The sequence below is a fragment of the Stegostoma tigrinum genome, chromosome 26, assembly GCF_030684315.1.
Source record: "Stegostoma tigrinum isolate sSteTig4 chromosome 26, sSteTig4.hap1, whole genome shotgun sequence".
In the NCBI taxonomy this organism is placed as follows: Eukaryota; Metazoa; Chordata; class Chondrichthyes; order Orectolobiformes; family Stegostomatidae; genus Stegostoma; species Stegostoma tigrinum.
Genome location: NC_081379.1, coordinates 18,084,430 through 18,109,916, shown reverse-complemented (window position 1 = coordinate 18,109,916; position 25,487 = coordinate 18,084,430). Strand labels below are relative to the sequence as shown.

Below are 25,487 nucleotides of genomic sequence, written 5' to 3'. Positions count from 1 at the left end.
TATATGTTATTTGTAAATACTGATGCTCAGAGAAACTTCAGTGTAACATTAGAAAGAACACAAAACATTATCATGCAGGTACAGCAAGTAATTAGAAAAGCAAATGCTATGTTGGCCTTTATTCAAAGAGGATGGGTGTACATAAATAAGTCTTCCTACAGTTGCATGAGGCTTGATGACAAACCTGCAATATTGTGTGCAATAGTGGTTTCCTTGTTCAAGGAAAGGAAGGAAGGAATTGGAGATGCAATGGAAGCTCAATAGGAGGACTCTGCTTGCAATGATGCTTGTCCCATGCTGATCGGTTGAGTAAATTAAGTTTAAATCTCTGGAGTCAAGAAGAATGTGAGATGATGTCATGAAAACAATTGAGATTAAAAAAGAACACGACTAGGTCAATATTGAGATGTTGTGTTTCCTTACTGAGGAATCTAGGACAAAGGACACAGTTTCCAGATAAGGAGTCAATCAATTAGGACTGAGATGAGGAGAAATTTCTTCATTCAAAACATTGAGATGCCTTGGAAGTCTGTATGCCAGAGTGTTGTGAATGTGCTATTATTTAATATACTGGGCTGAGACAGGAAGATTTTGGTCTCCCAGGAAAATAAGGGATAATGACAGCAGACAAGGAAGCATAGTTTAAACCAATAAAATGAACCATGTTCATAGTGTATGACAGAGCATGCTAAATAGGCTTAATAATCTTCTTTCTTATGTTCCCAAGTTATGAAAGCTTCATGATTATTGTTAGGGACAGGTTAGGAAAAAAATAAGAGATCTTCATTGAAGTTATACACTTTGAGATGTCCTGAGGTTGCGGTCTGGAGAGGCATTTCATAAATGCAATTCCTTCTTTTTCCTTTTAGTCATGGAGAACTGATTTACAGATGTGGTTTAACAATAGCAATGGCTCTGATTCAAAGCACTTTGTTTGAAGATCTTATATTCATATTTTTGAAAATACAACCCACTCCCAAGATTCCCTCATTCCAATTTAGGTCTTTAATCGACTTTGTGTTGTCTTCACAGATTCATACAGCTTTAATACAGTTTTCCCTTCATCTGTAATTGCAGAGTCTCAAAGTGCAATTTTGAAACCAGATCCACTATTCCTTCACTAGCTATTGGAAACACTTCATACAAGCATACATACATAGTATTTTGTAAGCACACACCAAAACTTTACAATAAAGCTAACCTAAATCAAAACCATAACTGTGTTCATGCTCAGTCCTTGTAAGGACATTTTGTATGTTTTGACAGCAAATTGGGTGAGATGCAGGTTAATTGAGGAACTATTTATTTTCCCCAAAAATACAACATCCTGTACTTGATCATGTAATTGGTTATTTCCTGAAGCCAAAGTCATATCTCACCTATTCTCATGACACAAGGATTTATTTGAAAATGAGTCTGGCCAGCTTCTAGACTGCAGCAATGTGCAGTCAGTAACACAAATCTCATTGTATAAGAAGCACTCTTTCATACATACCAATGATCAATGTAACAATGAAGTTTCATAGATGGGGCTAGCAAAATAAAAGGAAAAATTCAGCAGTAGCTCAGCTTTTGTTGTGTAGAGTGTCACACAGGAGGTCCAGTTTGTGTAATGTTGTTCCTCAATTTTCAGCTTGAAATTGGTGGGCTCTACGAATTGCTAAGTGTGAGCTGACATCGGAGCATCTGAGTACGAGTGACACAACTACCTTTAATCAATAAGTTTGTAGAAGAGAGAGAAAAGGAACATGAATGGTTGAAAAGACAAGAATGTGAATTAGAGTTGAATTACATGCAAAAAATGGAATCTTACCAGGATGGAGAGGTTCTGTTTGGCAATGGATCCCATTAGTCGTGGTGATTTGGTTGGGGGAAGGGGAAGTGTATGGTAGTGTGGAGGTTAAGGGCCCAGTCATCTCTTGAGTGTTGCGAGTGGAGGCATGTGCTTCCTCCTCTGGCTGGGCAGTAAATCTCAGTAAGCACATCAACTCTTGTGCAGTGAGAAATAAGCTTGGGAGCACAGATATTTTTTACAGACCTATTTTCAACCCAACACCTGTGCACCTTTTGTCTTTCAAAATACGCACTCAGCTTATTGCAATTTTAATTTTTTCTCATTCTCTTGTAGACGTGGTGTTGCCAGCATATATTTCCCACGCCTAGTTGCCCTTGAGAAGGTGGTGATGAGCTGCCTTCTTGAACTGTTTAAGTCATTGTGCTGTAGCCGCACCCATAAGACTGGGAGGCAGAGAATTCCAGAATGTTGATCCAGCAATAAAGGAATGGTCATATATTTCCACATCAGGACGGTGAGTGGCTTGGAGAGGAACTTGCAGGTTCTGGTGTCCCTATGTATATGCTGCCCTGTCGTTCTATTTGGAAATGGGTGTGGTTTTCAAGGTGCTGTCTATGGGTCTTTGGTAAATTTCTGCAGTGCTTCTTGTAGATAGTACACACTGCTGCTACTGAGCGTTGGTGGTACAGGGAATGGATGCTTGTGGAGTGCCAATCAAGTGGGGTGCTTTCTCCTGCACTCATCCAGGCAAGTGGGAAGTATTTCATCACACATCTGAATGGTGTCCCGTAAATGATGGACAGGCTTTAGGGAGTCAGGTGGTGAGTTACTTGTTGCAGTGTTCCTAGCCTCTGACCTGCTCTTGTAATCATTACATTTGTGTTAAGTCCAGTTGAGAGCCTAGTCAATATTAACCCCCACAATGTTGATGGTGGGGATTAAATAATGTTAAGGCCATTGAATGTTAAGGGGTGGTAGTTACATTACTTCTTATTGGTTATGGTCATAGCCTGGCATTTGTGTGGCATGACTGCTACTTGCCACTTATCAGCCCAAGCCTGGATATTATCCAGATCTTACTGAATGTGAACATGGGCTGCTTCAGTATCTGAGGAGTCGTGAATGGTGCTGAACATTGTGCAATCATCAACGAATATCCCCACTTCTGACTTTACAGTGGATGGTTGGGTCTAGGAGACTATCCTGAGGAACTCCTGCAGAGGTGTGAGCTGTCAAATAATGCGAAGATGTACCTGGTCCCCATAATTCCTTAATAATAAAACTTTTAACTTTGGTTATTTTGCAAAATTAGTGACTAGTAGCCTGTTGCTTTCACTCAACACTACAAAAAATGAAATTCAACAGTTGAGACAATCCCTCACCAGGTGCCCCAAACTACTGTCAGCAGAATGTTGACAGTGTGTTATGTCTCTAACCTGCTGGTCCAGGTGAAGTAAAACATAGGCTAGGGGATTGAGAATGGAGTGGAACATTGTAGAAAAATATAAATCTGGCTTATTTCTTGTTATCAAAACCCTTACAATTCCATGCAAGGACTCTGATTATATTCTGTAATCCTGATGTACGTTCCTTGTATGTGGAGGACCCCGAGAAGGAGTTGGTAGCAGTGACATTCCACAAACAATTTGAAGTTATTGCCACTCTGACTTGGATTGTCATTATCAAGATATGTCTGTCTTGATAGAAAGTGCCTATAAAGACAGGAATTTCATCCTGCAGGTGTGGAAATTGATTGGTTTCAGACCAAAAAAGACATTCAATTGTAACATGCCACTTCCTTAAAAAAAAATTTACTTTTACAATAGACCAAGAGAAGTTTCAATCATCCAATCACTTATAGATCAAACACAGAAACTGTTGAGTCATTGCAAACTTTTTATCTGTATAACTAAATGTTGTGCAATTGATAGAAGACATTAGAGAGTGAGAATCGTCAATCAAGCAATATTTTCCCTGGGGCCCAGATGTCTCAATAGTCTAATGAATGTCTAAGCTGTCAGCCATTCTTCAAAGAATCTTGTGAATCGAGTAAACTCTCTACCACAGGGGTTGTGGATATTCAGTTGTTAGATATATGCAAGACTGAGATTACCAGGGAATTAAAGGATAAGCATGGAAAATGAAGTTGTGTTCGAATATCAGCCATAATAGCACTGAATGGTAGAGAAATCTTGAGGATCTGTGCAGCCCATTGCTGAAGTTATTTCTTACTATTTTCTGAACACCAAATATTCTCAATGAGGCAGCAGTTCAGGTATATTGTGGTGCTATTGAAGTTAAATCTCTAAATTCATCACCAGATAGCTGTGCATTTATTTTATAATACTTTTCATGAGTGATGGTTGTTAAACAGTGGATTGGATTGGAATGAATAGGCTAGTGCGTATTGCATAGACAAGCACTCACACAAGCCTTGTCTGTGCATGTTTCTCTATGTACAAATCTACTTGCAGATGGCAGCAAGTGGTGTGTTGACATCATCTCAAAATAACAGCTATGTGGCACTTTAGTGAGTCAAATATCTCAAGATCTCACAATCACAGTTGTGATTATCAAACAAAAAGTAACACTAAGCCCCAAAGGGATGTTTTAGGATAGAAAGAGGTTTTAAATGATGTCTTAAAGGAAAAAGAGGTACAGATATGAATTAGGAAGGAAATCTCAGAACTTAAGGCTTATGCTGTTGAAGGCATAGCCATTAATGCAATTAAAATTAGGGTCGCAGAAGATACCAGAAGAAAGATGGTTATTTCAGAACCAGAGGAGGTTACAGAGATAAGAACAGCAGAGGCCACAAAGGGACCTGAAAACAAGGGTGACAATGTGAATCAGTGCACACAGGAATAATCAGTGAATGGGTCTGGGTGTGAATTCGGATCAAGCCATCTGAGTTTTGATAGCTTGCCACACGCATAGGCAGGAGGCACGTGATTCCAACAAACTTAGGTTTCTTGATGATAAAAGTGTGCATTCTGCCTGTACAATATGTCCTGTGCTTGAATTTTAAAGGTTTCTAACATAAACCTTGCAAATTTTCCATGCAGCGAATGATCTGGCAACCTGCAGGAAAGCTAGATGTTTATGTTATTGTCTGTCCACAGCCCTTTTCTAACAGCACACATATTTGACCTTTGAGTCAGAGCTGTACAGCAGGTAGGTACAATCACTGAACCAGATCAAATAGGCTTTTCATTTGTGTGGCCTGAAAGCCAGCCAAAATTACAAGCATAAATCTACTCTTCTGTGAAAGGGATCCCATGTGAATTGGCTACGAGAAATCCTAAATGTTATTCACACCCAGGAGGGGAATAACACACAAAGTTTCTCTAATTTACGACGAAATTGAACTTTTCATTCAAAGAAGTTGGAAGTTGACTTCTGGGACATGAAAAGGTGACATTCACAGTGATGGACGAGGCGAAAGCTAAAGTCGCTATTGTCTTACCAGACCATAGGGCTGCTCTCTCATTAGAAACAGACAAGTGGTGGTGCTTTAACCTGAGGGTCACCACATCTCAGGTGACGATGAGGTTGAGAATGAGGGTCCCCAGCCAGTGCAGGAATTGAGCCCACAATATTGGCATCACTCTGCACCAAACACCAGCCATCTACCCAACTGAGCGAAACTGAATCCCACGATGGAACTCGGGAATATTGCAGGGGCGGAGAGTTTAAGGCACAAGAGCATCTTATCTGAAGGTAATCCTTCAGATGTGGTGTACATTTCTGGCTATAACAATGGGCATAAGGAGATTGCCAGGTCTACAAAGTTGCAGTGAATGTTTACATAGAAACTGGTAATTGACAGTTGTGACCTGTACTCAGATCTAATCAGTTTGCCATATAAAGGACATTGAAGGAATGTGCACCTTTGCTGCACTGGCATGTAGAGAGTTTACTTGTAATAGTACCAATATGCTGACAATCAATACAATACATCATTCAGTATCTTCTAGCCATGCCAAGTGAAGGAGTTTTGTTGGAGAAGCTTTTGAGTAATAATATGCAGTGAATTAACTAATCTCAAGCATTGCAGCTACTGGAGCACCACAATTAACCTCACTATTCTGAATGTAAGACAGGCAATAAAAATTGTGTTATTTCTAACCCTCGTCACTACGCAATGGTTCTTATCACGGCCTCCGGCCTGGACAGCTAAGTTCACATGCAAGAATGGCCACTTGAATGGAATGACAGGAAGCTGTTGTTAAACTGGAACATTGATGCTGTGTGTGCAACCATCAGGCATGTGACAACAGAAGAAGGCACTGAAAAGATCCATAATGATCAAAAGGTAGTTATTATTCAAGAGCTAAACTGAGCAGCTGCGTCAGGTATGATTTGCAGCAAGTTTTTAAAAAAGGCAAACATACAAAGGCTCACAAATGGTGACTTTCTTAAAACATTAGCTACAACTGCTGATGGGAAAATATTCTAAATTCTATCACATTTAATAACAAGATAAATAAATTATCATTTAATATCATATGATTAAGGTAAAGTTTCCTCAAGTGAAAACTTCACTTTAAGAATGGCTCTTAATTTGATTAATGTGCACGAGACTCTTTTGTTGAAGTTGCTTGTATGACTACAGAGCACTTCTAAACATTATGTGCATGCATGAGATAAGAGAAACTGCTGAGAAAAGACATTTTGTTGAATTTTTGCCTTGCACTTATCAGATAAGTAAGCTGTCTGCCCTTATAGTGGTAATTTTGCTGGAAAGCTTTGATTAAATGTGCCTTTTTCAGCAATACACACATTCTGTACTACGTAATGACTACTAGAGAGGTTGTCACATTAGAAGGATTTCAAAAGTGTGGTAAACTGGTTTCAACTATAAATGTCTACAATTATTTTTGGACAATGTTTCCTCTTCTTTTGAAAATGCAATCTTCTGTTGAAGCACAATTCCACAAACTTACCCACTAGCAGCTGACCACATTTTCACTAAAATGGACTCTAAAAATTGGTACAAATAAATATTGACAATATTGCCAAGCCTGATCACATTTCTACCATAATTCAATACTTCATTGTCCAAACCAAGACTCGCTCTGCCCGCCAGTGTGACCTACCCATCCGAACTCCTTTCCATAGAACCTAAGTTTTCTTTACATTCACTCATGAGAGATGGGCAGCACTGGCTGGTCTGATCTCTAGTTGCCCTTGAGAAGGTGATCGTGAGCTGCCTTCTTGAACCATTGCAGTCCGTTTGCTATATGTACACCCACAATGCTTGTAGGGATGGAAATCCAGGAATTTGACCCAGCAATAGCGAAGGAACAGTGATATATTTCCAAGTCAGGATGGTGAGTGGCTCACAGAGGAACTTGCAGGTTCTGGTGTTCCCATATATCTGCTACCCTTGTCCTTCTAAATAGAAATGGTTGCAGATTTGGAAAGTACTGCCTCAGGATCTTTGGCAAATTGCTGCATTGCATCTTGTAAACAGTAAGCAAGCAAACAGGCTGCTTTGCCCTGGATAGCGTCAAGCTTCTTGAGCTTTTGTGAAGCTCTACTCATTCAGGCAAGTGGGGAATATTTCAATCACACTCTTGACTTGCAGATGGTGGACAGAGTGTGGGGAGTAGGAGGTGATTTACTCGCTGCATTATTCCTAGCTCTGACATGCTCTTGTAGCCATTATGTTTATGTGGCAAGTCCAGTTGATTTTCTGGTCAATAGTAACTCACAGCCTGTAAATTGTGGGGGATTCAGTCATGGTAATGCCATTCAATGTAGGGGGTCAGTGGTTAGATTGTCTCTTATTGAAGATATTGCCTGGCATTTAAGTGACGTGAATGTTACTTGTCACTCTGCAGCCCAAGCCTGAATATTGTCCAGGTCTTGTTGCATTTGAACATGGACTGCTTCAGTATCTTATGAGTCATGACTGGTGCTGAACATTGCGTAATCAGAGAACGTCACCACTTCTGACTTTGTGATGGAGGAAAGGACATTGATGAAGCAGTTGAAGATAGTTGGGCCTAGGACACCACCCTGAGGATCTTCTGCAGAAATACCCTGCAGATGAGATAATTGACCTCCAACAACCATGACCAATTTCATTCATGCCAGGTCTGACTCCAACCAGTGAGAGTTTTCCCCCGATTCTTATTGAGTCCATATTGAGTCAATAAACACAACATAGCTGTCAGTTAATATTCAAAAAAGTTGTGTATTCAGTACTTTATAATTTGTTGGCTTGACTTATCTGAAGGAAGAGTATGATCTTCCACTTATCAAGTGTCAACACTTTCAGTACAATGAAACCTGTATGTTCTGCATGTTAAGCTGTACCTGAGAACCCAAACAGGTTGCAAGATTGCACTGCCATTAGAATAGGTTTCACTCCTACAAATCTGGCAAAAAACTGTTCATCTTGTACTTCAAAGTAATCCAAAAATCCCTTGTTCCTTGACTGAAGGTGTTGAAAATTGAATTGAAGTGGTTAAGAAATGTATACTTTGCATAAATGCTGGCAAATTCAAGTAGACTGACATTCAGTCAGAGGTGAACACTTATGGCCTGACAATCTTTCATGCATAGGCAGGTTGCAGCTTGAAATAATACAAAAACACATCATTGCAATAAACTAACGTTGATGACCAGCAAACAATAATACTGACAAACATGTGTTGGCCATGTTTTGACACCTCTCAAATGGCCAAGAATCTAATCTGAAGCTGAAAACTTAGATGCCTATCAATCACCAAACCTCTGTCACCACCAGCAATTTGCTTCAGAATCTGTAATAATTAGACTGGATGGTTTTAAAAGGAACGGCCTCTTAAACACATCTCTACCTTAGTATAGATACATTGCATGTTATTTGGTATATCAATTTTAGTATTGCAAAACAGACCATTATTTTTATGAACAATATCTTGAGAGATACACTGGAGTCCTAATATGAAAAAAAGGAAATCAGGAATAAGAAAAAAAGCATTTTAGCCCACAGCTTACCCTATACTTTAAACCTGTATTGAAGATTTAGACTTAATTTCATCCTCCTCCTGCCCTGGGACCATGAGTAATAAACCTGTCCACTCCTATAATTTATGTGATTTAAGTCTGATACACACAGCTATTTTGCACACAAATGAAGGTTTTCTACATCGAATTTGCACACTTACCCTTGAACATGTCAAGCTCAAAGATATTGAGCAAGCAATGTATTTTGTCCTCCATTCCATTTTTCAGATTGTGCGCTTCATTACTTTGGTACATATTTTAACAGGTGCTCATCTTCCCCCAGATCCTCACTTGGGGGGTACCTAGTTTCTATCAAACACTCATTTAGGGAGTATTTAGTTTCTCTTTGGCCCTTACTCAAAGTGCTTTGCTTCCAATAGAACTTTTAGTTAGTGACTGCTCAACTTGGATCAGAAACCACTGAATGAACGTTCAGCTTCCATCAGAATTGAACACAGCGTCCTGAGAATTTACAGCATTCTTAGTGGCTAGGGACTGAGAACTGTTGAGGAACAAATAGGTCTGTGTGTCCAGGTATACAAATCATTAAAAACTAGATGCACAGGTACAAATTGTAATCAAAAAGGTTAATGGAATGTTGGCCTCTATCTCGTGGGACCTAGAATACAATGGAATGGAAACTGTGCCTCAGAGCATCACTCTCAGACTCCATCTGAGTAGTGCATTCAGTCTTAGGCATTTAACCTGAGGAATGATATACTGGACTTGGAAGGAGCACAGCACAGATTCACCAGACTAATATCATGGCTTAAAAGGTTAAATGATGATTGTAGGTGGAAATTAATTTGGCTTGTTTTCCATTGAATTTAGAGGTTGGGGGGGGCGCGGGGGATGATCTAATTGTTTAAAAAGACACAGTAAGGGAATCAGAATGAAGGGATGTAATCATAAAAGTAGAGCACAGTCATTCAGGACTAAAATCTGAAAACACTGTCAAACAAAGGGCAGTATAAATCTGGCACTCCTCCAAAAAGCTGGGGTGAGAGCCCTTTTTACTTTAAATTACTCAGATTGACAAGGTTTTTTTCAGATGAATATATGAATGCATGTGGACCAAAGGTGAGTCAATAGAGTTAAGGATAAGTCAACTTTAACATAAGAGAAGAGATGAACACACTCAAGAATTTGAAAAGTCCACTCCTCTTCTATATTCCTATAAGACTGATGCCCAATTTATCCTCAGGTTACATGAGCTGTGTCACTCACTGGTTGTACCACTCACTCAAGTCGCAGTGTTGTTATATCAAGTTCCACGGCAGGATTTGAACACAATCTGACACTGAAAGAGTACTACGTTGTCAAATATTCAACTCCCATCAAATTCCCATTCAAAGAACACTCACAACGCTGAATTGTTCCATTCAGTGCACTTTATCCCGATTAGACCCCACCCGTTACTTCCATTTAATGACCATTAAGCTTCTAATAAATCCCTACCTGGTGAAAAAGCCATTTACTTAGAATCAAAAATCAGTGAATAATTAGCTATCACCACATCTCCATTCAACAAGCACTCAGTTTACTACACCCTTCCATTCCATTAATTTACAGGCAGTAACAAAGTTCATTGCAATTTTGTTATTTACTTGCGGATTTGAAAGAATGAGTACTGGGCATCCTCATGTTATAGCCATGTGAAGCTTATTAAGTAGGTGGTGTGACACAGTATCCATGAAAGAGAATTTTAAAATTGGAATTCTGATTATCTCAAGCACTACATCAGTGCTGCACATTATTTCACTGTTCAGCTTCACTGCATCAAATTTGGGTTTTTCATATTTAACCAACTACAACGTTAGAGGCTAAACAATTAAGATCAATGGAAGATGATCTCCATAATTTCAAAGCGATTTATTAAAAACAGCTATGGTCAATACAACAGAATAATAAGTGAAATTTCAATATGACCAAGTTTGTGCTTTGTCCGTTAAACAAATTTTTGATCACCTTCAACACCAAAAACCTAAATCTAAAAAGTCTTGCAGCAATCTCTAATTCTGTTCAGCTCGTGGCCAGTTGCTGGAAATTACGAAACATTGGTACATAACTTGAATTGAAACACAGCAGAACTTTGTAATTTTGTTTTATTAGTCTCCTGACAATCACAGCTAACAAGATAGGAATACAGGAGTAGGTTAAGATGTCTGGGAGGCAAACCGCACGTGGACGCAAAATTTATTTCTTTGAACTTTGACTGAGAGTTTTGGCAACAGATTAATACCTGAGGAACAATGAAATTGCTGCATTCCACATACATTCTGTGCTGGTCAGTGCAATCTCCCCACTCCTAACTCACTCTCCACTCCCTCAGCAGTCTATCATATAACAGCATGTCTGCAACTAGCAATGCTTTACTGCAGAAAGATTTCAGAACAAGAAACTAAGGAGTTTTAAAAGATTATCAGTGAGAGACTTTGCATTGAATTGAGCAGTCAGAAGCAGTTTGGGATAGCATTAAAAACTTAATATTTTGGGCATGGGTGTTGATAGCCTGGAGAAGTTGTAGTTTTGCCAGAAATGTGGGAAATGAATTTATTGCCATTCACCTGAGTTGTTGATTTGAAACAGTATGAGTTGGATCCATCTCCACTTATGAGTCATCACACTACAATGTTTTAACATTTTTGAAAAGTGGCATCAGTTTCCCAGGAAACCCAATGAATAATAGCATGATCTGTTGTAGCATTAAACAAAACAGAAAATCCCAGATTCAATTACTTATTTCTGCTGAATTTGCCAATGTTAGACAGAGCAGCACTTGGTACACTACATCCAGTTATAGCATCTCTGAGCTAGGGAAGCAAAGCTTATCCATGTTTCCTATCCCTAACTGCTACGCGGAGAATACAACAGCAATGATCATGGGCCTAAGAAAATAACATGCATTATACCTTGTACTAAATTGGAACGTAACTCATCCATGCTCGTTCACAATAACAGGAAGTCAATCAAATCATTCAGCATCTCAAAGCATGTCCTTATCAGCATTCCTCTTTAAATTGCCTCACTGAAGTCTACATCAGAATCTCTGCAGTAGAACTTCCTGTGATCTCACCTTCTGATGGCAGCACACAAGCCCTGTTTTCAACCTGACCTGATTGAACTTTATTTGTACTTGATGGTTCACCACAGGTAGACCATGATTCTATACAAGCCCCTTGGTTACATGCAGTGCCTGGTGATCATAACTGTCAGATTACGCAAAGGGTATCTTCTTCAGAACTACAGTGTCAATCTCTCCTTCTTATGGGCACTATTATAGCTGGACAAGTAATAGCTCTTGGGTGCCTGAGCACGGAAACCATAATGAAAAAGGTTGGGCAAGAGAAGCTGGCTGGGGGTGGAGGTGGGGTCACAGAACCCAAGAGATCTGTGGTCACATCATTAGCAGCTTGCACAGTATACGGGATAGCAGGATAAGGGTGAGTTTGCAGTTTGGAAAAAGCACATAGCTTTATACACAATGTTCTGTGTGATGCCAAATGCCATTGGTTCTGTTGCAACTGGCCCATGTTGCACAGAACCATCTCAGGAGATGCAGGCATCCTCAACTGCATCAGTTTTACTTCATTTCCAGCAGTTATGGGCCACTTCCTCCTGCTTGAGACACAGACATGAAGATGCTTGATATGTTGCATTGTGTTTGGGTGATGTGCAACAACTGAATGGTCAGTACACGTGGATGCAGTGAGCTGTGAAGCTGATGTCACCGAAAGGTGTGTGGAGCTCAGCTGGGGTATCTGAAAGTTAGTCCTGAGTCCTGAGTGCCAAAAACTGTGCTGGATGAGCGATAGGACCAGGTACATGAAACAGCATTGGAGCCTGATGAAGCAATGTATGGGAAATATCCTTCAAAGATGCGTTCAGTGACTCTGACCACCCAGGTGATATCATTGAATTTGTGGCACTATTATCTATAACATCCAGGTGTGAATGGGGAAATCCCCTCATTTTAAACCCCTCTTAGTTGGTCACACCAAGTATTTTTATTTCTTTTTAACATGAGGATATCATACTTTAATTAAGCTTTAGTTTCCGAGAAAATAAAACAGCCAATTATCCAGGCTTTCAGGAGTGAAAGTGGAACCTTAACACCTACTAACCCTGAGAAAACAATAAGAAAACTGTGGTGTTGACACACACAACCATAAAGGGAGTGTATCTGGTACAGACAGGATGAATAAACGTTACATAGATTTTTAAAAATGCGCTGACAGTCCATGAGCTGTTAAATTATTAAACTCTGAGCACAGCTGTTTAATTGTTGACTTACATCCTCAGCAGCAGCAGACAGAGATAGATAGAGGGGTGGTGGGGGGGGGGGGGTGGAGGAGAGAGAGAGAGAGAGAGAGAGAAAGAGAGCAAGAGAGAGAATGAGTCTTCCAATTACGGTCTACTAATCCAATTTTCCTTTACTCTGCTCTGCTGCTCAAATGCTGTTCATGATACCGTAGCATGCACTCCTGGGTCTAATTCATTGTCTTTCCAGGCTAGCTGACTGGCTGGTGAGCCTGCCATCTCCCAAAGTAAGAAATTATCACACACGTCTGAATTCCTCGATGCTGACTCAGTTGTACAGTTTTGATGTCAATATATTGGTCCCTTGGGTGTAGTCACTCAGGTCACTATTGCAGCCATTTTAGGTTCATGTTTCTTCTTTTTAAAAAACAGTTTAGTCCATAAGAAGTCTCATATGACAAGATGAAAGTTAAAAGTCGATAGGTCAATATGAGCTTTCAATTCTGAAAATGATTTATACTGGGCTTGAAATGTTAATTCTATTTCTCTCTCCATAGATGCTGCCAGGCCTGCTGAGTTTCTCCAGCATTGTCCATTTTCTATTTCAGATTTCCAGCATCCATGTCACTTTGCTGTTACAATTGAATAGTCCCTATTTACCATTTTTGCAACATGTCAAACAAAGGTCCTGTTTCCAGCAACAACGTGCTTGTTTCTAAGGTGGATGAACAGTTTGGGGCTGCGAAATATACAGGAGCCTTCAGCTTAGAAGGTCTCTCTGTTCTCTGCGATAAAAGCCACTTTAGGGCTGAGGAAAGTTCGTTTATCTTTCCTTCAACAATTATTGCAGGCTGTGACTTTTAATTGATAAATTAGAAACTTTTTTAATCAGCCACCCAGCACTTCTGGCAAACCAATAAAAGCCTGGAGGGAAGGAAGACTGAGGCAGCATTCTGACCAGTGCAGAATCTTAGCAACCCTGTGAACAGGATCCGCTGAACAGCCTTCCCAGTTATTCCTTCTGTCCACAACACCCATGTTTGTTGCCTGCCTGTGTCTGTAGATACATGGTTGTGACAATATTGTGGCTTTAAGGGGTACATGTTGTCCTTTTTTTTAAGAGAAAGGTTTTAAGACGTCCATGTTGAGATATTTACTAAAAACTCATGAAGTAAAAAGTTTGTGAGGCCTTGGTTCTTTTTTAAAAGATAGAACAATAGAAGTAGTATGAATGGGTGTGGTCAAGCTCCTGAAGAACCAGGATTCTTCGTTTCTGAGTTTTTTGAGTAGCAGTTGTTGTTGGGTCTGTTGCTACAGTAATCTCTCCCTGCTGTACTTTCTCAGTGTTATCTTAATGCTTTTGTTCTCTTGATGCTTTTTGTCTTAGGCTGCCAGTGTTGCACGTGAAACAATCTTTGCTCTGAATTTGCCTTTTGCCAAGTGTGTGTTTATGGAATATTGCTATATTGGAATAGTTGCTGTTTAGTAGCTAACTAATCTATTATTTTGTTAAGTTTTCCACTAGAGTTACAGCTTAGCCAATGCATTTCTTTTATTCTTTATTTTGTTCTATTTTAACTTGAAGACGTGAATGTAGTATGTTTTACTTCATATCTGGTAGTTTGACCAATTGAATTGCATCTGGAATGCAGCACCTCACATTTACATAGAACATTGAACATTACAGCACAGTACAAGCCCTTTGGCCCTCGATGTCGTGCCGACCTGTCATACCAATCTGAAGCCCATCTAATCTACACTATTCCATGTACGTCCATATGCTTGTCCAATGACGACTTAAATGTACCTAAAGTTGGCGAATCTACTATCGTTGCAGGCAAAGCGTTCCATTCCCTTACTACTCTGAGTAAAGAAACTACCTGACATCTGTCCTATATCTTTCACCCCTCAATTTAAAGCTATGCCCCCTCGTGCTTGCCGTCACCATCCTAGGAAAAAGGCTCTCCCTAACCACCTATCTAACCCTCTGATTATTTTATTTGTCTCAATTAAGTCACCTCTCAACCTTCTTCTCGCTAACGAAAACAGCCTCAAGTCCCTCAGCCTTTCCTTGTAACACCTTCCCTCCATACCAGGCAACATCCTAGTAAATCTCCTCTGCACGCTTTCCAAAGCTTCCATATCCTTCTTATAATGCAGTGACCAGATATGTATGCAATACTCCAAATGCGGTTGCATCAGAGTTTTGTACAGCTGCAGCATAACCTCTTGGTTCCGGAGCTTGATTCTTCTTGAACAGGGGAACCACATTTGCTATCATCCAGTCATCTGGCACTATTCCTGTAGACAATGATGAGTTAAAGATCAATGCCAAAGGCTCAGCAATCTCGTCCCTGGCTTCCCAGAGGATCCTAGGATAAATCCCATCCGGCCCAGGGGACTTATCTATCTTCACACTCTGTAGGATTTCTAATACCTCTTCCTTGTGAACCTCAATCCCACCTAGTCTAGTAGCCCATATCTCAGTATTTTCCTCAACAACATTGTCATTTTCTAGAGTGAATACTGTCGAAAAATATTCATTTAGTGCTTCCCCTATCTCCTCTGGCTCCATACACAACTTCCCACTACTATCCTTGATTGGTCCAAATCTTACTCTCGTCATTGTTTTATTCCTTAAATACCTATAGAAAGCCTTAGGGTTTACCCTGATCCTATCCGCCAACAACTTCTCATGTCTCCTCCTGGCTCTTCTGAGCTCTGTCTTTTAAATAATCAAAAGTTGGGTCTAGATTATTTTATGAATATCTTGACGGTGTTCGGTCTGGTCCATAACATGGGAGAGTTTATAAAGGGATCAGAGTTTTAATTTGTAGTGGTATATGGCAATGGTTCATAAATGTTTATCTGTAGCTACTGTTTACTTGTTGTAATAAATATTAATTTTGATTAACTACAAAAACTTGGTCAATGTCTTCAAACATCATGGGCGTGCAAGCAAGATAAACTGTGGAACTTTTGCATTCTTTTAAAAATCTTAACTTTAACTTTATGGTAACTCCAGGAATAGCAGACATGTTTTCCAGTGCATTCCCCCAATGTAGTGTAATACTCCAAACAATAATTACCATAACAACTTGTATTTATATAGCCTTTCTATGCAGAAAATTATCACAAAGCAATTGACAAAAACTGCTTAGTGAATCGAGTAAAGATTGGTTAAGGGAATAAAAAATACAGAATCTTTGAAAGAAGATTAATTTAGAGAGGAAGGTTCCGAGACATGAATTTTGTTTCAGGGCTGGTGGGACTGGAGTTATACACCACATCTTAGGAAGGATATGTTGGCCTTGAAAGGAGTACACCATAGGTATACAAGAATAATAACTGGACTTCAGGGGTTAAGTTATAAGGAGACACTATACAAATTAGAACAGCTGTCTCTAGAATTTAGAAGGTTAAGTGGTGATCTGATTGAAGTCTTCTAGTTATTAACAGAAAAAAAAAACAGGGTAGATAAAGCTAACCCATGTCTACTGGTTGGGGATTCTAGAACGAGGGGGCATTATTTGAGAATTAGGGACAGACTGTTCAGGAGAGACATTAGGAAGTTCTCTGACACACAAAGGGTGGTAAAAGTTTGGAAGTTCTCTTCTACAAAGGACAGTGGATGCAGGATCAGTTGTTAAATTTAAATCTGATATGGATAATTTTGTTAAGCAAATGTTTTCAGGGATACAGGCCAAAAGCAGTTATATGGAGTAAGGCAACAGATTAACCATGGTATCCCTGAGGGATTGATTGGTCTACTTCTACTCCTATGTACTGAATTGATTTGCCATTATCAAATGCTCAAATTAGTGGAGTGGGACTGTACCCATGAACTTCTGATTCAGACATAATTGGTTAAGCCAGAAGATAGGTTGGGCCATCTTGCAACATATTTGGGCTTTGGTGATAATAAAAAATTGGTTGTCTGGAAAAAGCGTGGAGAAGCAGACAAGGGTGAACATCTAGAACACAATACACTTAGATTTAGCAGATATGACAGAAATATTGAGGATTCTTGGCTAAGTTCATGAACCAAGGGAATTCAGCAAAGATGGATTGAGAGCATATCAGGCTAAACAGGAATGGAAACATAGAAAAATGGGAATACTTGGTAAGTGGGCTGGCTGGGTGGCTGGATGCTCTCAGATAAGGAAGTTGCAGCTATACCAAAACAATCCCAAGCTATACAAATAGAAATCATAAGATATTAACATTATTTGTTTACAATGGGCTTTAATGAGTTATTAATTTACACAATATCTTTGAGCAACTTATTTTTTGTTGTGACTGAAAGGAAAAAATTGTGTTTTATTTTACAGAGTCCATTAGTTTATGGTGGTTAAGAACATAAGAACTAGGAGCAGGAGTAGGCCCTCCAGCCCCTCGAGCCTGCTCCGCCATTCAATAAGATCATGGCTGATCTTATCGTGGACTCAGATCCACTTACCCTCTCACCTTATCCCTTAGTTCCTTTATTGTTCAAAAAAAATCTACATTAGCTTTAAAAATGTTTACTGACGTAGCGTCAACTACTTCACTGGGCAAGGAATTCCAAAGATTAACAATCCTCTGAGTGAAGAAGTTCCTTCTCAACTCAGTCCGAAATCTGCTCCCTCTAATCTCCCTCTTGTTAAGTACATTAAACTTTGGTTTTATTTCAGAAGAGTTAAGAGTTATATTTCAGATTATATTTTAGAATTTAATCATTTCTCGGAAAACTGGAAATCATTAACTCTACCTTTAGTCTTTTCAATCACAATATATCTTGTTTGTCTGATTTGCCATGCTTGCCTTCATTGGTCAGAACACTTGAGTACAGGAGTTGGGATGTCATGTTGCGGCTGTACAGAACATTGGTGAGGCCACTTCTGGAATACTGCGTACAATTCTGGTCACTCTTCTATAGGAAGGATGTTGTTAAATTTGAGAGGGTGCAAAAAAGATTTACGAAGATGTTGCTAGGACTGGAAGGTGTGAGATATAGGGAGAGGCTTAATAGGCTGAGACTACGTTCCCTTGAGCGCCAGAGGGTGAAGGGTGACCTTATAGAGGTTTATAAAATCATGCGCGGCACAGATAGGGTGAACAGCCAAGGTCATTTTCCTAAGGTGGAGGAGTCCAAAAGGAGACAGCACAGATTGTTAAGGTGAAAGGGGAAAGATTTAACCAGAACCCAAGGGGTTATTTTTTCATGCAGAGGGCAATGCACGTACGTAATGAGCAGCCAGAGAAAATGATGGAGGTGGGTACAATTACAACATTTAAAAGGTGTCTGAATGGGTGTATGACTAGAAAGGGTTCAATGGGATATGGGCCAAATACTGGCACTGGGATTAGCTCAGACAGGCGGCACGGTGGCTCAGTGGTTAGCACTGCTACCTTGGAGCGCCAGGGACCTGGGTTCGAGTCCAGCTCCAGGCGACTGTCTGTGTGGAGTTTGCACATTCTCCCTGTGTCTCTGTGGGTTTCCTTTGGGTGCTCCAGTTTCCTCCCAAAGATGTGCAGGCTAGGTGGATTGGCCATACCAAATTACCCATATTGTATAGCGATGTTTAGGAAAGGTGGATTAGACACAGGAAATTAGGGGAGGGATGCTCTTCATAGGACGGTGTGTAAATGTTGGGCTGAATGGCCTGTTTCCACACTATGGGGATTGTGATTCCATGAGATTTGGGTATCTGGTTGGTGCGGATGAGTTGGACCAAAGAGTTTGTTTCTGTTCTGTATAACTCTAGCTTAAAAAATCATATTTCAACTCAGTGAAGGAATGTTCTTGGAAAAATGTAGGAAGAGGAATAGGGAAACCCAGTAATATTGGTACTGTTTATGGGCTTGTACTGCAGGATGAGATGGATAAATGAACAGATTTGCTCCTCCACACTTCTGCTTTTATTGCACTTTAATATTTAATGCTTCATGAACAAGAAGCTCAAACAAACCATAACAAATGACAGCAAAGTGTAAAGAGTGAAACAAGTGCGAGTGTTTTGATGCATTACAATGGTAACTGCAAAGGGCTGTCACTCGCAAATTTTAATGATCTCAAACATAATCTCAGTCCGTAACAAAGCGCTTTATGACTGCCTTTCAATCTGTCTCTGAAAGAAGCACAGTGAGAATGACATCTTAAGCACAGAAAGGATGTCAAAATCAATAATTACCCTCAAAAGAAAAGAAAACGTTACCTGGTATAGTAGGAGTCAACACCGAGAGCTTCTCGAACATTGGTCACGTACTGTTCGAGGGTAGAGAAACTGGAAGCCTGCATGTTGATGCTGCTTGTCTCATTCAAATCATTGTTTTCTGCCAGGCCATCACCCAAATAGCATTCATGAAACTTTAATATGCCTGCAAGAGGAGATAGGATGACATGTGCGGCATTACTCTGGGGATCAGAAAGCTGCCATTAATAATTACAGTGGCATGCAGTCCCAGACTTCTCCCGTTAAATTTTTGTGGACATGCACCAATATCAAGGAAAACCTGAAAACGTTTTGGTCACATTTACAATTTTATTTTAGACAAGAGGCCACACTGATGCTTTTTCAAAATCTGAATGAACAACATTATTTCACCCACATTGATCTATTCAAAGAGTCCTCATTGACAAGCCACGTATAGAAAAACCAAATAACACTATATTGTCTCCTTCAAAACAAGTACCTCATCATCAAACTATTTCCAAACAGGAATGTTGAAATCAGAACCTGTTCCTTGTATCAAATCAAAACATTAAGAAGTGGTCTCTTTTAATAAGATTAGAGATAGTAGGAACTGCAGATGCTGGAGAATCCGAGATAACAAGGCGGAGAGCTGGATGAACAAAGCAGGGCAAGCATCTAGATGCTGCTTGGCCTGCTGTGTTCATCCAGCTCTACACCTGGTTATCTCTTTTAATAAGGATGTCCATTTAGCATTAATTGCCCCAAACGTCCATGTAGCATTTTTCAATTTGCCCACATCCCTGATAACAAGGCAAGCTGTTTCATTTGGTTTTAAACTGAACTATCCAGTTCAGATAGCAATTGGTTTGGTGAATTATTGAGAACTGGGCAGAAAAAGCTGATTCTCCGACAAGGAGCATGATCAATTACTGGAGGTCAACTAAATCAGTGCTTCAGTGATGATTATGGAGGAGCCAGTAGCTTAGCAGCAATGCCAATGGACCAATAATCGAGAAGCACAGATTAATGGTCTGGGACCACAGGTTCAAATGCCATGAGAGCTGATGAATTCAATAAAGAAAATCAGGAAATGAAAGTTTGGTTCAGCGATGGATGCCATGAAACTATCTTTGATTGTCATAAAAACCTACCCTCTGGTTCATCAATGCTCTTTACGGAAGGAAATCTGCTGTCTTTACCTAGATTGGTCCACCCGAAACTCCAGGTCCACAGAAATGTGTTGGACTCTTAAGCGACCTTTGAATGTCAAGCCACTCAGGACCAGGATCATCTTCTGGGGTCCTTGAAACCCACTACGGCCGATGGTGAAATTAAAGGCTAGTGTACTGATGGCTATGTAATAATTACCAATTGAAACAACAAAAAAAAAATCTGCTTCACACATGTTTTTTAGGGTAAGAAGTCTGTTGTTTTCAACCTGGACTAGTCCACATCAAACTCCAGACACTCGGCAATGTAATTGATTCTTAAATGGCCTCTGAAATGACCCAGCAAGCCACTTCGTCATATCAAATTTGTTATGAACCAGACCTCTTCAAAATTTTAAGGTATCCTAAACCGCAGGTTTTTCTTATTTTAAAAGGAAATGTAAAGTGTCATGTTCTAGATGCAATGTAACTAGTCAAGCTATTCAATGTGAAGCCAAGCACAATTTATTTAAACACTGTAGTTTGAATACTATCAAAGAAAGAGGAATTGAGAATAACAATTCTAGTGGAAAACTTAACCAAATATAGTAACATTCCATAACCATACCCCTTGGCAAAAAGGCAAATTCAGAAAAATAAAATGTCTCACTGGTAACCCAGCAGCAGAGAAAAAAACCCCAGATTCTAGCTGTAATGAAGAGAGGGAAAAGATAGCTTTGACTTCTTCAAGTCCACAGCAGCAGATGCTTAAATCTGAACCTTTTAAAAAAAAAGCCTAGTCTGAGAGAGCTGACCACATCCAAACAGGCTTCTTCCATTGTTCCAACTTTAAAAACCATAAGGCCTCACAAGCTGTTTACTTTCTTACAGGTAGCTCACAACATCTTGTTCAACCTCTCTTCAAAGGAAGCAGGACAAAATAACCTCTTGAAGCAAAAGCATTGTCACAAACCATCTAAAGCAATGAATGAAACTGGAAAGAACACCTGATATCGACCTAGACACCAGACGCATCACCCATGGACCTTGCCTAATGCTTCTTAGCAAAATTTGGGGGCTTCTACAAAAATTGGGACAATTGTCCCACAGGTTAATCAAGCAAAAACCTGTCACCATCATGCTCAAAGAACCATGGCTAACAGACAATATCCCAGGCACCACCATCACAATCACAATCACTCGACATGTCCTGTCCAGCTGGCAGGCCAGAAACATCAAAGTTGGCAGCACAGTGGCACATTCAAAAGAGGGTTGTCCTATGAATTCTGACTACTGACTTTGGATCCATGAAGTCTCATGGCACCAGGCCAAACAAGAAAACGTACTGATCATCTCCACTTATCAAACTCCTTTCAGGTGAGGAAGCAGTACTCCTTCATGTTGAATACCACTTGGAAGAAGTGCTGGCAGTGGCAAGTGCACAGAATGTTCTCTGGGTGGAGGACTTCTATGCTAATCACCAAAAGTAGCTCAGTAGCACCATCACTGACTAAGCTTGCTAAGTCCTCAAGGACAACTGTTCAACTGGGTCTGTGGCAGGTGATGACGTAACCAACTTCATTGAAAAATCCTACTTGATCTTGTTCTCACCAATTTATCTGTCGCAGATATGACAGCTCTGTGACCACCACACAGTACTGTCTTCACACAGAGAATGCCTTTCTTTGTGCTTTATGACCTTATCATAGAATCATACAGAACAGAAGGGGCTTTTTGGCCTGTCAAGTCTGTATTACTATCCTCCCTCCCAGTCCCATTTTCCCAAGCTAGCCCTTAGCCTTGAATATAATGACACTTCAAGTGCTCATTAAAGTATTTAAAGGTTGTGAGGTTTCCCAGCTCAGCAATTCTCCCATTGCAATGCATCCCAACCCCCACCACCTTCTGGGTGAAAGAGTTTTGCGACCGTGCTCAACAGGACAGGCTTCAAACAGATATAAAAACTTAAAACGAGGCATTTGTGATACATCATGTGCTACTAGTCACAAAGCACATTTCTATTTAATTACCATCTGTAACCTCATAGTCTGACATATCACTCACACTACCCATCCACAATCAAGCCGAGTGATCAAATCTGGTTCTCTGAAGATTGCAGGTGAACATGTCAGAAGCAACACTACGCACACAAAAACTGTTAATGTATGATTACAATACAGAATTACTTGCATGCCGAACAGTAGAAGTAGCAAATAACGGTTATGTGAATTCCATGACCAATGGATCAATACTAGATTCTACAGACCTGCCACATCCAGCTGTGAATGGGAGTAAACATCGAACAGGAGGAGGGGTTTCCAGAAATATACTCATTCTCAACAACAGGAGAACCCAGATCAGCAGAGGAAAAGCAAAGGCTGAAGATTTGTCTCTATCATCAGCCAGAAGTGCCAACTGGAAGCTCCAACTCAACACCCTGCTGAGGTCTCACCATCCAAGATGCTTGTTCAATCAATTTGATTTATTCCAAATGACATTAAAAAATTGCAGAAGGCACTGGATACTGGAAAAGATACAAGTTCAACAATGTTCTGCCAATATACATGAGAATTGTGCTGCAGAACTCTTCATGAACTCTTCTTGCTTACAGCTGTGGGAGAGGTGAGACCACGAGCCAGGGAGCAGTCAGGAAGGCAAGGCTTCCCTTATAAAAGCTTGCCTTGTGAGTCAGCAGCCCTATTGCTTACTGCAGTGGGAGAGGTGAGAGCGTGAGCCAGGAGGTGAACGATTATATTCCCGCATTGGCTAAACCCAAAACACTACACATGTAGTGTCTCCCACTCATCATCCTCCTCGAACCAAAAAAAAGACTTTGGGAAGGTCGGAAAGGTAAGGCTTTTTTTATTCTCTTGGCAATTTAGAGTAGAGGGAATGGAAGCTAGGGCAGTTGCATGCTCCTCTTGTAGGTTGTGGAAGGTAAGGGTCACTACTAGCGTCTCTTCTGACTTCACCTGCAAGAACTGCACCCAACTCCAGCTCCTCAAAAACCGTGTTAGGGAACTAGAGCTGGAGCTGGATGAACTCTGGATCATTTGGGAGGCTGAGGGGGTGATAGATTGGAGTTATAAAGAGGTTGTCACACCCAAGTTACAGGATAGATGTAGCTGGGTGGCCGTCCAGAGGGGGAAGGGAATAAGCAGGCACTGCAGGGATCCCTCAATAATAAGTATACTGCTTTGGATACTGTTGGGGAGCAGTACCTACCAGGGGAAGGCCATGGTGGCCAGGTCTCTGGCACGGAGCCTGGCTCTGTGGCTCAGAAGCAAAGGGAGGAGAATAGAAGTGCAATAGGGATAGGAGATTCAATGGTTACGGGAACAGACTGGAGATACTGTGGTACCAAGCAAGACTCCCGGATTGTATGTTGCCTCCCAGGTGCCAGGGTTAGGGATGTCTTGGATTGGGTCTTCAGGATTCTTAAGGGGGCGGGAGAGCAGCCAGAAGTTGTGGTACACATCGATGCCAATGACATAGCTAGGAAACAGGATGAGGGCCTGAAAAGTCAATATAGGGAGTTAGGATGGAAGCTGAAAGCCAGGACAAGCAGAGTAGTAATTTCAGGATTACTACCGGCGCCATGGGCTAGTGAGGCCAGAAACAGAGAGTGAGTGCAGCTGAACACGTGGCTATAGAGCTGGTGCAGGAGGGAGGCTTCAGATATGTGGATCATTGGGATACCTGAGGAAGGTGGGACCTGTGCAGAAAGAATAGGTTGCACCTGAACTGGAGGGGCACCAATATCCTGGGCGGGAGGTTTCCTAGAGCTCTTTGGGAGGGTTTAAACTAATTTGGCAGGGGGATGGGATAGCTGGTGTACAGGTAGATACAGTCTGTGAGGAAGGATAAACAGTTGATAGTGCAATTTGACAGTCGTGCAAGGGTTGGAGTGTGTCTATTTTAACGCAAGAAGTGTCACGAATAAGGGTGATGACCTTAGAGCATGGATCAGTACCTGGGCCTACGATGTTGCAGCCATACAAAGACTTGGGTAACACAGGGACAGGAATGGTTGTTACATGTTCCGGGGTATAGGTGTTTCAAGCGAAATAGGGAGGGAGGTAAAAGGTGGGGGAGTGGCATTGCTAATTAGGGATGGTATCACAACTGCAGAAAGGGAGGTCGTGGAGGAGGGTTTGCCCACTGAATCAGTATGGGTCAAAGTCAGAAACAGGAAAGGAGCAGCCACTTTATTGGGAGTTTTCTATAGACCCCCCAATAGCAACAGGGTCACTTCGGAACAGATTGGGAGACAGATTGTGGGAAGTGCAGAAGTAATAAATGTTGTTTTCATGGGTGACTTCAACTTCTCAAATATAGACTGGAACCTCCTAAGTGCAAATAGTTTGGATGGAGCAGATTTTTTCAGGTGTGTAAAGGAAGGATTTTTGACTCAATATGTAGATGGGCTGACTAGAGGGGAGGCCATATTGGATTTGATGCTTTGCAATGAACTAGGCCAGGTGTCAGCTCTCTCAGTGGGAAAGCATTTCAGTGATAGTGATCACAACTCCCTGACCTTTACTATAGTCATGGAGGGGGATAGGAGCTGACAGTATGGGAAGTATTTAACTGAGGGAGGGGAAATTACAATGCTATTAGGCAAGAGCTGCAGAGCATAAATTGGGATCAGATGCTCTCTGGGAAATGCACAACAGAAATGTGGAGGTTGTTTAGGGAGCAGTTGTTACAATTACTGGATAGGTTTGTCCCACGGAGACAAGGAAAGTTCAGTAATGTGAAGGAACCTTGGATGCCAAGACATGTGTAACATCTAGACAAGAGGAAGAAGGAAACTTGCTTAAGGTTGAGGAAGCAAGGATCAGACAGGGCTGTAGAGGGTTACAAGGTAGCCAGGAAGGAACTGAAGAATGGTTTAGGAGAGCTAGCAGGGGGTATGAGAAGTCCTTGGCAGATAGGATCAAGGAAAACCCCAAGGTGTTCTATACTTATGTGAGGAGCAAAGAGGATGGCCAAAGTGAGGGTAGGGCCAATCAGTATAGTGGAGGGCACTTGTGTGTGCACTCAGAGGAGATGGGGGAGGTCCTTAATGAATACTTTGCTTCAGTATTCAGCAGTGAGAGGACCTTC

General features: G+C 40.8%; 1 protein-coding gene across 5 annotated transcripts in view; it reads right to left on the bottom strand.

The window, feature by feature from the left end:
- ttc28 (tetratricopeptide repeat domain 28) overlaps positions 1 to 25,487 on the bottom strand; it is a 705,429-nt gene that overhangs the window by 128,106 nt on the left and 551,836 nt on the right. For all 5 annotated transcript variants that reach the window (XM_048556329.2, XM_048556332.2, XM_048556331.2 and 2 more), the window contains one exon: positions 19,252 to 19,414. In XM_048556329.2, the coding sequence (XP_048412286.1) occupies positions 19,252 to 19,414 (163 nt within the window). The remainder of the gene's footprint in view (positions 1 to 19,251; positions 19,415 to 25,487) is intronic.